Source organism: Pseudochaenichthys georgianus, chromosome 13 (genome assembly GCF_902827115.2).
Source record: "Pseudochaenichthys georgianus chromosome 13, fPseGeo1.2, whole genome shotgun sequence".
NCBI classification, from domain to species: domain Eukaryota; kingdom Metazoa; phylum Chordata; class Actinopteri; order Perciformes; family Channichthyidae; genus Pseudochaenichthys; species Pseudochaenichthys georgianus.
Window position 1 is genome coordinate 4,390,998 of NC_047515.1, and position 13,251 is coordinate 4,404,248.

General features: G+C 40.3%; 1 protein-coding gene across 1 annotated transcript; it reads left to right on the forward strand.

Annotated features, from left to right (window-relative positions):
- The first annotated feature begins 725 nt into the window (after positions 1-725).
- st6galnac2 (ST6 (alpha-N-acetyl-neuraminyl-2,3-beta-galactosyl-1,3)-N-acetylgalactosaminide alpha-2,6-sialyltransferase 2) lies at positions 726-12,339 on the forward strand. The gene is given in 8 exon segments (XM_034097676.2): positions 726-729; positions 1,309-1,462; positions 4,994-5,132; positions 5,657-5,760; positions 10,469-10,562; positions 11,325-11,332; positions 11,852-11,921; positions 12,160-12,339. Coding segments are annotated over 8 exon segments (753 nt in total).
- The last annotated feature ends 912 nt before the right edge of the window (positions 12,340-13,251 follow it).

Consider the following 13,251-nt stretch of genomic DNA (forward strand, 5'->3'; position numbering starts at 1 on the left):
GCCTGCCTGCCTTCCTTTGATTCTCTCTGAACTGCCTGATCTTTTCAATGCTTAATGTCAACCATTTGTGCAGATAGCATGAAGTACGAAAGATCGCCGATGCTAATGTAGCGTTAGCATTTCTCCCCCGGGCTTAAATGGTGTATTATAGAATGATCACACCGGTGACAGTACTCTTCAAAGGGTTCACGAAATATGACTACTACTCTTACTGTTTAACATTTTGGGTTACTTAATGTTACTTAATGTTAAGGCTAATAAAAATGACAAGGCTAAGGCTGTAATGCTAACTAACGTGATGTTAGACGTAACTTGATCCAGCCACTCCTGGTCCTTTCATCAGACGGGAAGCGAAAGAACGAGCAAGACCCAATGCTGGTATGATAACAACCTGGTACTAAGCACACATGCATCTTGTTAAAGTTATCTTATCTTAGCTATCTCTTATATTTAGCGGAGGAAAACAATTGTGACATCAGTTATGACATCACTTACGCGACTCTGGGATTTGTAGTCTTTCTAGTTGCGTATTTTTCATTGTCTTATATTTCAACATTTTTACGAAAAACTGTGACTTTTTTTACATGGAAATTATTTTTTAAGATTGACAAACATCATATGTGTAATTCATGGGACAATTCAAACGGGATCGAAAGATACGTTTTCTCTCTTTATTGACTTCAATACATAATTTTTCCAAATAAGGTCCTATGGACCGGAAGTAGATGGGTGTGACTTTGCCACTCTATGGTCATTATTTTTTTGCCACACACATTAAATTGAAAAATACTCTGAGCATGCGCAGTGTAGTTTTTACAGTCACCATTGACTTAGTCTTAGACAGTGAGAGGGAGGGGCATGATCGGGTTTTGTCCCACATGGCTCAAAACGTCTCAATAGGCACACTGTAGACACTAATTAGAAGAACACAGACTAAAACAGCAATATACAGATGAATCAGATGATTAAACATGATCTTAAAATATATTTTATATATTTTTTTTGGTCATCATTATTTTTAATACTTTTTGCTGACACTAGGTGGGGGTCCCCTAATGACCACACTGGATACACATAGGCCTATAGCTGAGTTAACCAAAAATGTGCATTTATACCTGATTTGCATATTTATACATGACACTTCAGAAAACTTGTAATACAAAAAGTAATTGCCTTAAAGTAAATAATCAACTGAAGAAGTCTCATTTGATATCTATTAGTTACATTTTGTACCCTATTCACCTAAGCTAAGTCTTATTAGCAGGACTTCACAGTTAAGGTATCTGAATTGTTCCTCCTCTCCTGCAGTTGTGGGCTCCACGCTCTCCCTCCTCAACAGCTCTCGTCTTTTTGAGCGAGGCTCACCTGGCAGGTGTGTTAGCTGCGCCGTGGTAGGAAACGGAGGAATTCTGCGAGGGTCCCAACAGGGCAGGAACATCGACAGCCATGACTTTGTCTTCAGGTGAGAGTGAAATCGTTGCTTTTCCACTTTATTACAGTTCATAGTATGTTGTTACGGTATATAATATAGATATTGTTAATTTTCTATCTTATTAGGCTAATGCTAAGATTTCTTAAAGGAAAGTCACAAAATGGCTTCCAAGAGTTATAAAATGCCAAAAAAATAAACTAAATCTTTAAAAGGAGACACACAATTACTGTAAAGACTCACAACGTGACTACAGGGACAAACAACATGACACACAATTACTACAAATAGACACTAAATGAACACACCAAGATGCAAAACAACCATAAAAATAAGCAAGATGACTTCAAAGCAACCCGGTATCACGGCAAGACGTGAACATGTGACGATTTACCATGCTGGGAGACGTGAAGATGTCACGATTTCGTCCCTTCAAACGTGGCAGTTACACGGTATTGTTAACCCATGTTAACCAGTGGAGAAATAACCGGAAATGCCAAGCAAATGCTACCCCGATGGTCGGTTGTTATTGTCAATATTAATATAATAATTATTTATTTTGAATAGTCACACTCAATTACGCCAATGTTCTTGTTGCCCCAGCTGGTCGACACCTATTTTAGCAGAAACAAAGGCTACATTAATGTATTAAATCGATGTTAATCCATGTGTGTGGATGTGGAATTAACGGACGTGACGTTGTGCGATTGCGTTGCCAGGCAACAGCTGCGGTTCATGTTCATTTACAAACTCTTCAACTACAACCGTAGTTATATTTAAAAACATGTTAGAAAGCCTCACGAAATACTTTAATGCAAATTAAAATGTCAATATGAAGGAATGTGTGTATAACAAAATACATCCGTCATAAACTAAACCGGAAACAGACGTAGGCAAGATCCTTAGCTCGATGATTGGATGGTTTAGCAGCAATGCATGCTGGGATTTGGTGTTTATGTAATGTGAAATCTGAAAACGTTTTTTTAAAATAAAATAATACTTTATTCCGAGTGTGCTTGCTTTTCTCTTTGAAAGTCATCATATAACGGCATTGTAATACACGGTTCGGCTGCATTAAATATTACATATCTGCCGTAGTTCTGTATTTATAGAGCCCTGATGAGAAGACTTCTAGACAAACAGGAACAACTGCCGCCAAAACTGAAAACGTGACGTGGATCATAAATATATAAGCAATTAAACAGCATCTTACATTTATTTTCACACAATATGTCTCCTTGCAGTATCAACACTAATTCGGCTGACTTTTATATTTGATCCAATTGGTAGATAATAATAATAATAATAATACATTTATTTTGGGGGGCGCCTTTCAAAACACCCAAGGACACCTTACAGGGTTACAGGTTTACAATTTACATTTACAATTATACCTTACAAATTAGGCTTAGATAGGCTGTGTTTACACCATAACGGTGCACAGCTGATAGAAATGGACACCTGGTGGTTAAAGCACGTTATGGAATTGTATTATTTGTATTATTAGATATTAATAGGAGGATGTGCAAAACAGACAAACTAATAAGGCTTAATTTATTAATAATAATAATAATAATAATACATTGCATTTCAAAGCGCTTTTCCAGGTGCTCAAAGACGCATTACAGTGGTGATAAAACATGATCAAATAGAATTTAAAAATTATTAGAACAAGATAAAATAACATTTAAAAGTTATTAAAACAGCAATACAGCATAATTCACAGATTAAAAGCCAGTCTGAATTTAAACATTAAAGAGTAGCTACTTTAGGTTAAGGTCTTCTTTTGAATAAGAAAAAAGCTTTGGGGGTATAGAAGAAGAATATGGAGGGAGGGATGAAACCCTCTTTAATGGTCACACATGCAGAGCACACAGCACACACAGTGACATTATCTACAGATAAATATTAAGCCTGACAAAGTATAATATAATATGATATGTCAATAAGCCTTAGCTTAGAACATCTTGAAATCTTGAAAGGGATGTGCAAAAATAGTCATTATATACAGTCTTTAATGAACTATTAGTAGAGAATAACGAGTAATGAATATACTTTATAGGGATCCTATTAATATCTAATAATAAAATAATTCAATTCAATAACGTGCTTTAACCACTAGGTGTCCCTTTATATCAGCTCTGCACCTTTATGGTGTAAACACAGCCTATCTACCAATTGGATCAAATATAAAAGTCAGCCGAATTAGTGTTGATACGGCAAGGAGACGTATTGTGTGAAAAGAAATGTAAGATGTTGTTTAATTGCTTATATATTTATGATCCACGTCACATATTCAGTTTTGGCCACAGTTCTTCCTGTCTTCTCATCAGGGCTCTATAAATAGAGAACTACGGCAGATATGTAATATTTAATGCAGCCGAACCGTGTATTACAATGCCGTTATGTGATGACTATCAAAGAGAAAAGCAAGCACACTCGGAATAAAGTATTATTTATTTTTGAAAAACGTTTTCAGATTTCACATCACATAAACACCAAATCCCAGCATGCATTGCGGCTAGACCATCCAATCATCGAGCTGAGGATCTTGCCTACGTCTGTTTCCGGTTTCGTTTATGACCGATGTATTTTGTTACAGCTTTTTTGTAAAGCACTTTGAATTGCCTTGTGTTGAAAAGTGCTATATAAATAAACTTGCCTTGCCTTGCCTTACACACATTCCTTCACATATACATTTACATTAAAGTATTTCGTGAGGCCTTCTAATTTTTTTTTAAATATAACTACGGTTCTGAACTGCAGCTGTTGCCTGGCAACGCATTCGCACAACGTCACGTCCGTTAATTCCACATCCACACACATGGATTAACATCGATTTAATACATTAATGTAGCCTTTGTTTCTGCTAAAAGAGGTGTCGACCAGCTGGGGCAACAAGAACATTGGCGAAATCGAGTGTGACTATTAAAAAACAAATCATTATTATATTAATATTGACAATAACAACCGACCGTCGGGGTAGCATTTGCTTGGCATTTCCGGGTATTTCTCCACTGGTTAACATGGGTTAACAATACCGTGTAACTGTTATGTTTGAAGGGACGAAATCGTGACATCTTCATGTCTCCCAGCATGGTAAATCGTCACATGTTCACGTCTTGCCATGATACCGGTTGCTTCAAAGATACACACAAAGATCAAAAGGGACACAAAATAGACACAAAAGGACTTCTAATAAACACAAAATCACTATAAAAGAGAGACTTAAAGACTTCAAAGAGACAAATATTAACTAGAAAGACTCACAACAAATGCAAAATGGCCAAAAAGATAAACAAAAAGATTTCAAAGACAAACAAAATGACACAAAATGACTATAAAAGTGATACAGAACGACTATTAAAGAGACACAAAATGACTTCAAAGAGATATGCAATAACTACAAAGTGGCACAAAATGAACACAACGTGATGGAAAACGACTACAAAGATAAACAAACAGATTTCAAAGACACACAAAATGACAAATAGGAAACATCTCATGTTTCTCTCATGTCTGCGATTAGCATTTTTTAATAAAAACTGTTTCCCTGCCCCTCAGGATGAACGGAGCGATAATCAGAGGTTTTGAAAAAGACGTGGGGACAAAGATTTCTTTCTACGGATTCTCCACCAACACCATGAAGAACTCGCTGGGCCGGTACCGCACCGACGGATTCACCAGAACCCCCCAGAGTCCGGTGGGGAGAACTCAACTCAACTCTGTTATTGTGCTCACTCATGTTTTGCATTTGTTGTTTGTCATTTTGAATCCATTTTTACAAGTCGTTTGTCTCATTTTTGGTCATTTAGCATCACGTAGATTTTGCATCCTTTTTGGACCTTGAACATCATCTTTTAGATGTGTTACAATAGTTTTTTGTAGTTTTGCATAATTTGTATCCAATTGCGTCTCTTTCTGGTCCTTTTGCATCACTTATTAAACTTATTGTATCTCTTTTTGGTTATTTGCAAGACCTTTTGGTTCTTAAGCGTTACTGATTAGATGTTTTGCATCTTGTTTTGTTTGTATTTAGAAATGTTGTGTCTCGTAGTTGTATTGGTCTGTCTCTTTTATAAGTTATGTGTCTCTTTTTGGTCATTTTTCATCCCCCTTTAAACTATTTGGATGACTTTCCGTCCATTTAGATTATTCTTTCATCACTTATTTGACTGTATGTTAGCAGTAACTTTAAACGTTCATGCTCATTTTCTTCTTCTGCAGGAGATAAACTAAATCTTCATCCCTTCAGACCTCCGAGACTATGTGATGATGGCGGCTGCTGTTCAGGGTCGGGTCGTGGGCTCAGGGAGGGACAGGGGGGACAGGTGAGTCCATTATTTATTATTGATAAAAGTCTCAGGCCACCTGCAACAATGCTCATTCAGTAGGCTATGCATGAAGAAAAAAGGGAAACATCACAGGAACATTTTAGATATTAAATAGTAAATGCTAAAGTGTATGGCTAAAATAAAACCATGACTAAGATATACAAAATTATCATTAAAGGTCCCCTATTATGCAAAATCCACTTGTTCATGTCTTTCATTCATAAATATGTTTTCCCTCTGTGTTAAGAGATATGGAGAGTTGTGGAAAAGAGATTCTCTCTCTTTTTGTGCTGACCCATTTATATAAAAACCTGTCTGAAAATGAGCTGATTTCGGCCACTTTGTGATGTCATAATATATGTTGTGTTGGGCAACCATTATCCAATAGAAAACCAAGGTAACACCCACCCACCTTATCAACTGCATCTCATCTTAAAGTCCGAGCCGATTTCGGCGTCGATAGATGTCAGGGCGTCGATAGATTTCGGGCCGTCGATGAGCGTTGTGTCGCCCTACTCAGATTGGTGTGTCCTGCACCGACGTGTCTTTTCGGCCGTGCCGACACCTTCCGCCACTGATTCAACATGTTGAATCAGTAGGCTGTCGGTCAAAGAAATGACTCTGATTGGCTGTCCTGCTAGCGAATCAGTGCATGAGAAGCAAAACGGAAGTGAGGGACCCAAACAAACTATTAAGAAGGCAAATCTGAGATTTCATTTGACTCCAGCTCTCGACTCAGGTTCGGGAAAGCCCCATGAGCTTCTCGCTGTCGAGTGAAAATGGAACGCACACGCTATTTGTTGTTTGTTTATATCACGCAGTCTGTTCTTCTTCTCTCGGTTATCACGCAGTCTGTCTTCCGGTTGTTGCCTCTTTTGAATGATGAATACACACTACTGCCGCCTGCTGGTAAGGAGAGTTATTGCCACTCATGCATGCGCAGTTCATACGTGCAACTTGGCTGTCGGCTGAAGTCTTTGCGGTGTGTTCCAGTGCGACACATGGCCAAGATGCAGGAGACGTGAGGCGACGTGAGGCGACGTGAGGCGGCGTGAGGCGACGTGAGGCGACGTTCCGTCGGGACATGTTCTTTGATGTTCTTTGGTGTCAGTTTGGTGTGTAAGGAGCTTTAGAGCACATTACATTACATTACATTGCATTTAGCTGACGCTTTTATCCAAAGCGACTTACAATAAGTACATTCGACCAGGAAGACACAAACTTGAGGAAAACAGAATCATAAAGTACATCAGGTTTCATAGAGCCAATCAGTTCAAGTGCTACTCAACTGGCTTTAGATAAGCCAGTCCTTTATTAGTATATAAGTGCTCTGTTAGCAGTTCTTTGTTAGTCATTCTATCGCTCTAAGTGGAGTCGAAAGAGATGAGTTTTCAGTCAGGTGTGTAAGCTTTCTGCTGTCCAATGGGGAGCTCATTCCACCATCTTGGAACCAGGATAGCAAACCCACGTGTTTTTGCTGATGGGAACTTGGGTCCCCCTCGCAGTGAGGGTGCAGCGAGTCGTTTGGCTGATGCAGAGCGTAGAGCACGTGCTGGGGTGTACGGTTTAACCATGTCCTGGATGTAGGAAGGGCCAGATCCATTCGCAGCATGGTACGCAAGTACCAGTGTCTTGAAGTGAAGTGAAGTGAAGCACCATCGTTTGTTTTTAAACCAAACAGTTCTCAGGGGGGCGTGGCCAGCAGCAGCTCATTAGCACTTAAAGCTACAGACACAGAATCAGCACTTTTGAAACAGGGCTGAAACAGAGGGAATTATGGGATGCTGCAATGCATGATCTGTTTGGTATTTATAGCCAAACACATCAGAGACATGTTTGTATATATCTGAGACCTATAATATATTGTTCAAATAGAGAGTATAACAGGAGCCCTTCAATTTTTGGTAGAAGTTATTATAGTAAGTAAATCATTCTGTAGTAAGGCCTAAAATTAGGGCTTAAATCTGAAGTGGATTTTTGTTGATCTAATGAGCATGGTTTTGAAAAATGTAAACATGTTTGCAGTTTTTCTCTCTGCGCTGTAACACAATGTTTGGCCTGCAGATGGCGGATGAGACTTTAACCATCTTGCAGAATTTATTTCAACTGCATCCCTCTTAAACAGGTGTTTTAAGTAAAATTACTGAAAGCGCATTGTGACAATATTAATGTACATTTTAAGAATACATTTATTTAAAAATCATTCATGACCTCATGACCGAAAGAACGAGATCGCGGATACAAGCGGCCGAGATGGGTTTCCTCCGCCGGGTGGCTGGTGTCTCCCTTAGAGATAAGGTGAGAAGTTCGGTCATCAGGGAGGGACTCGGAGTTGAGCCGCTCCTCCTTCGCGTCGAAAGAAGCCAGTTGAGGTGGTTCGGGCACCTAGTTAGGATGCCACCTGGGCGCCTCCCTAGGGAGGTGTTCCAGGCACGTCCAGCTGGGAAGAGACCAAGGGGTAGACCTAGGACCAGGTGGAGGGATTATATCTCTTCGCTGGCCTGGGAGCGCCTTGGGATCCCCCAGTCAGAGCTGGTTGATGTCGCCAGGGAAAAGAAAGTTTGGGGCTCTCTGCTGGAACTGCTGCCCCCGCGACCCGACCACGGATAAGCGGGAGAAGATGGATGGATGGATGGATGGATTTATTTAAAAATATTTTTTAGGATTAATTATGTTATAATTTTTTTAAAGTTATATTTTGAGAATAAAGTAATTTTGTTTTATTATAATGCTATTTGAAGAATAAAGTTATATATTCATTTTTTATATATTTCCCCGAAAAAAGTCTGGAATTTCTTTTTTTATATTTCAGTAAAAACGGGATAATAGACAACAAAGTTTAAATGTTTGAAGGCAATAGTATATGAGGAACGAGTTGATTGTTATTAATTGAAAACAATGATTTACAGTACTGTCAATTCACTGATTCATTCATGGACTTATTATTTAAGCTGAACTTTTTTCTTTTTAACTTTAGACATCAATGAGTTAGTCTCCCTGAGCAGGGGCCTATACTACGAAGCTGGTTCTACCTAGCCTGGATATGTTTGAGTTAGCCGGTTGGCCTAATCCAAAACATACGCGCTCTCGCTAAACGGTCCTACGACACGGGTTATCAAGTGGATCGCTCAAGCCAGCCGTGTCCTATCTAGTTAGGTGCGCGTTCACATGAAAGGGGTGGTATTTGGAGCATTCGACCAATCACAAACATGGAGAAGCGTACTGACAGCGCAGCGTCATACTTCCTGAATGAAAAGTCAACTATAATATTAGACAAATGAAGAAGTTAAATTAAATATCCATGACTTAAACACTTGATCAGGATCAAAGCCACAGAGCTGCACCTGCAAGGTGAATACAGCTGGTAAAAGTGTTTGAATGCATACATTAACAGGTTTATGATATCACTGCCCCGTCTCTAAGACACGATCTGACTTTAATTACATTTGTCTCAAGTGTTTCGTCAACTTATGTGTTGCTTAAAATAATACTTCTGCATACAGTATGTGACACAGTGAGTGTTGCACGGCCAGATACGGCTCAGCTGACTCAGATAAGGAGATATATGATACATTATGAAGTGATATGCCGCGGACTGTACTTAATGTACTCTGATCCGGTTACTTATGTCGTGGCAGATATTTAAGTAAGCTTTCTTAACGCTAATGTTATAATAGTCAGATTGCTCTGAAGATGGAGGTGATATTCTATTAATGTTCACGTTCACACAGTCGGTGATTTTTGCCAGCCGTCTTTCCTGCGACGGCAGTTTTTCTGTATTTCCTTTCTCCTGTAATATGACTTGATCGCTTTAAACTCCGCACACTGAGCTCTGATTGGTCAGCAGGCGGTGCTTTCACTGAGTTGAGTTCTTAGCCTGCAACCTAACCTGGTCCCGACCAGGTTAGCTGCTTAGCATATATTACCATGGAGATCTAGCCTGCTAAAAAGAGAACCAGCTTCGTAGGACCGGAAAGCCGGAGTTTTCCCTGAATTTAGCCGGCTAAGCAAAAATCCTGCTTCGCAGTATACCCCCCTGGTTAGACCAGGTCATTCAGGAAGTGTGACGCTGCGCTGTCAGTATGCTTCTCCATGTTTGTGATTGGTCGAATGCTCCAAATACCACCCCTTTCATGTGAACGCGCACCTAACTAGATAGGACACGGCTGGCTTGAGCGATCCACTTGATAACCAGCGTCGTAGTACAGTTTAGCGAGAGCGCGTATGTTTTGGATTAGGCCAATCGGCTAACTCAAACATATCCAGGTTAGGTTGAACCAGCTTCGTAGTATAGGCCCCTGGTCCCAACCAGGTTAGCCGCTAAGCATAAGTTACCATGGAGATCTAGCCTGCTCAAAAGAGAACCAGCTTCGTAGGACCGGAAAGCCGGAGTTTTCCCTGAATTTAGCCGGCTAAGCGAAAATCCTGCTTCGTAGTATACCCCCCAGGTGGCACCTTGTACAGCAGCCTCCCCTCTGTATGAATGACGAGTTGTATGTGTTAATCTTATAAATGCAGTCCTTTTATCATTTACTATTTTGTGTATAAAAAAAGAGTACAATATTTTGTTTTGAGATCAAAATAAGTACTCTTCTTAATTAAAAGTGCCTCAAATTGAAGTACTTGAGTAAATGTATCTAGTTACAATCCACCAGTGTTGTTGTTATTGTTGTTTTTCATAATGTATGTGTTGTATCTCCAACAGGCCCTGGAATTATTTTGGTCACAAACCAGCAGAAAACTTCAAGATTCTCCACCCAGGTTTTATTTCCTACGTGACTCGCAGGTGAAGCGCAGCTGTAATTAGAGAATATATTAATGTCAGTATCTCAAGTTTTTATGTTTAAATTATTCCTTATTTTATTTTTTATTGTTTGTTTTTTATACATTTTTATTTGAATTACTTTTTTCATTTTTCATTTTATTTACACACTTTTTTAAATGTCTTAATATTTGTTATCAATTTTATATTATTTTATATTATTATAAGTCGTTTTTTGTTATCATTTTCAGTTTCCTGCGGTCTCCTCTGCTGGAAGACATCAGGGGGGTATACTGCGAAGCAGGATTTTCGCTTAGCCGGCTAAATTCAGGGAAAACTCCGGCTTTCCGGTCCTACGAAGCTGGTTCTCTTTTTAGCAGGCTAGATCTCCATGGTAATATATGCTAAGCAGCTAACCTGGTCGGGAGCAGGTTAGGTTGCAGGCTAAGAGCTCAACTCAGTGAAAGCACCGCCTGCTGACCAATCAGAGCTCAGTGTGCGGAGTTTAAAGCGATCAAGTCATATTACAGGAGAAAGGAAATACAGAAAAGCTGCCGTCGCAGGAAAGACGGCCGGCAAAAATCACCGACTGTGTGAACGTGAACATTAATAGAATATCACCTCCATCTTCAGAGCAATCTGACTATTATAACATTAGCGTTAAGAAAGCTTACTTAAATATCGGCCACAACATCAGTAACCGGATCAGAGTACATTAAGTACAGTCCGCGGCATATCACTTCATAATGTATCACATCTCTCCTTATCTGAGTCAGCTGAGCCGTATCTGGCCGTGCAGCACTCACTGTGTCACATACTGTATGCAGAAGTATTATTTTAAGCAACACATAAGTTGACGAAACACTCGAGACAAATGTAATTGAAGTCAGATCGTGTTTTAGACGGGGCAGTGATATCATAAACCTGTTAATGTACGCATTCAAACACGTGTTCTGTTCCAGCTGTGCTCACCTTGCAGGTGCAGCTCTGAGGCTTTGATCCTGGATCAAGTGTTTAAGTCATGGATGTTTAAAGTTTAACTTCTTCATTTTTGACTAGTATTAAAGTTCACTTTTCATTCAGGAAGTATGACGCTGCGCTGTCAGTACGCTTCTCCATGTTTGTGATTGGTCGAATGCTCCAGATACCACCCCTTTCATGTGAACGCGCACCTAACTAGATAGGACACGGCTGGCTTGAGCGATCCACTTGATAACCAGCGTCGTAGGACAGTTTAGCGAGAGCGCGTATGTTTTGGATTAGGCCAACCGGCTAACTCAAACATATCCAGGTTAGGTTGAACCAGCTTCGTAGTATAGGCCCCAGGACTCGTCACCTCTACATGCCGAGCACCGGAGCTCTGATGCTGCTGACAGCATTGCACACCTGTGACCAGGTACACACACACACACACACACACACACACACACACACACACACACACACACACACACACACACACACACACACACACACACACACACACACACACACACACACACACACACACACACACACACACACACACACACACACACACACACACACACACACACACACACACACACACACACACACACACACACACACACACACACACACACCTGTCATTATAGCATGATGCCTGTCTGCAGGTTTCTGCGTACGGCTTCATCACCAGGAGCTACGCGTCGTTCTCCAATCATTACTACGACTCCACCTGGCAGCCTCTTGGATTCTTCTCCAACCACGACCTGCAGATGGAGGGCCGGCTCTGGGAGGAGCTGCACCATTGGGGGGTCCTCAGGTTGTACCAGAGGGAGGGGGGCAACTGACAGGGCAAACATTTATACTAATAGATATCAGAAGGAAACTTCCGGTTGATTTCTCACATAAGGACAATTATCTTTTGCAAGTATTCTAAAATGTTAGCTTTAAATATTCAAATGATGCCTTACAGTGTAAGCGTATTATGGGGTGTTAAGCATTCCCACTAGCAATTTCTTCAGGAATTGCATTCTCTAGTTTCGAATTACTATTAGATCTGTCCCGCCGGTATATTGCACGCACACCTTCACTCAATCCTGAGGATCTCCTCAGCTCAGAGCCAGACCCCAAACATTGATGAACTTGCACCCAAGATTAGATGCCACGTATCTGGCTTGAACTAGCATCACAGAGCAGCAAACTGAGTTTCAATGGATGTTTCCTTTTGCACTTTTTGCTTTGCGTCAACAGGGCATATTTGTTTTTTTCTTTGAGGGAAATTGTTTTTTGAAGCTGTGGAAAAATGTAATCATAAGAAATGACTCCAGAAAAGCTGCAGATAGAGCCATAAGAAATGAATGCAACTGATTATTTAATGTTGTATGTTGTTTTTATAGGCAATAATTTAAGCTTTGTTAGTTCCAGGTTTAATATGTGCAATAAGTTCATTTCAATAAGTTTTGCAATAAACATTGAAATGCCTAATAGGCGCATTAGGCGCGTTCACACTGCGGTACTTTTCCCACAAAGGTTCATGCGAACTTAGTTCATGAGAACTCTTTAGTTCTCATGAACTAAGTTCAGATCGCGTTCACACCGGAAAAAGTCCCTGGGGGTGGATTAGGCAAATGAAGCCGCTGACGTCACTTCTTCTTCTGCTTTGGGTTTACTGGCAGGCCGCAAACCACTTCACGGCGTATACTGCCGCCCAAAGTCCCCGGCCGGAAGTCCCCGGAGTTGGGGACTGGCTTCAGAGTAAA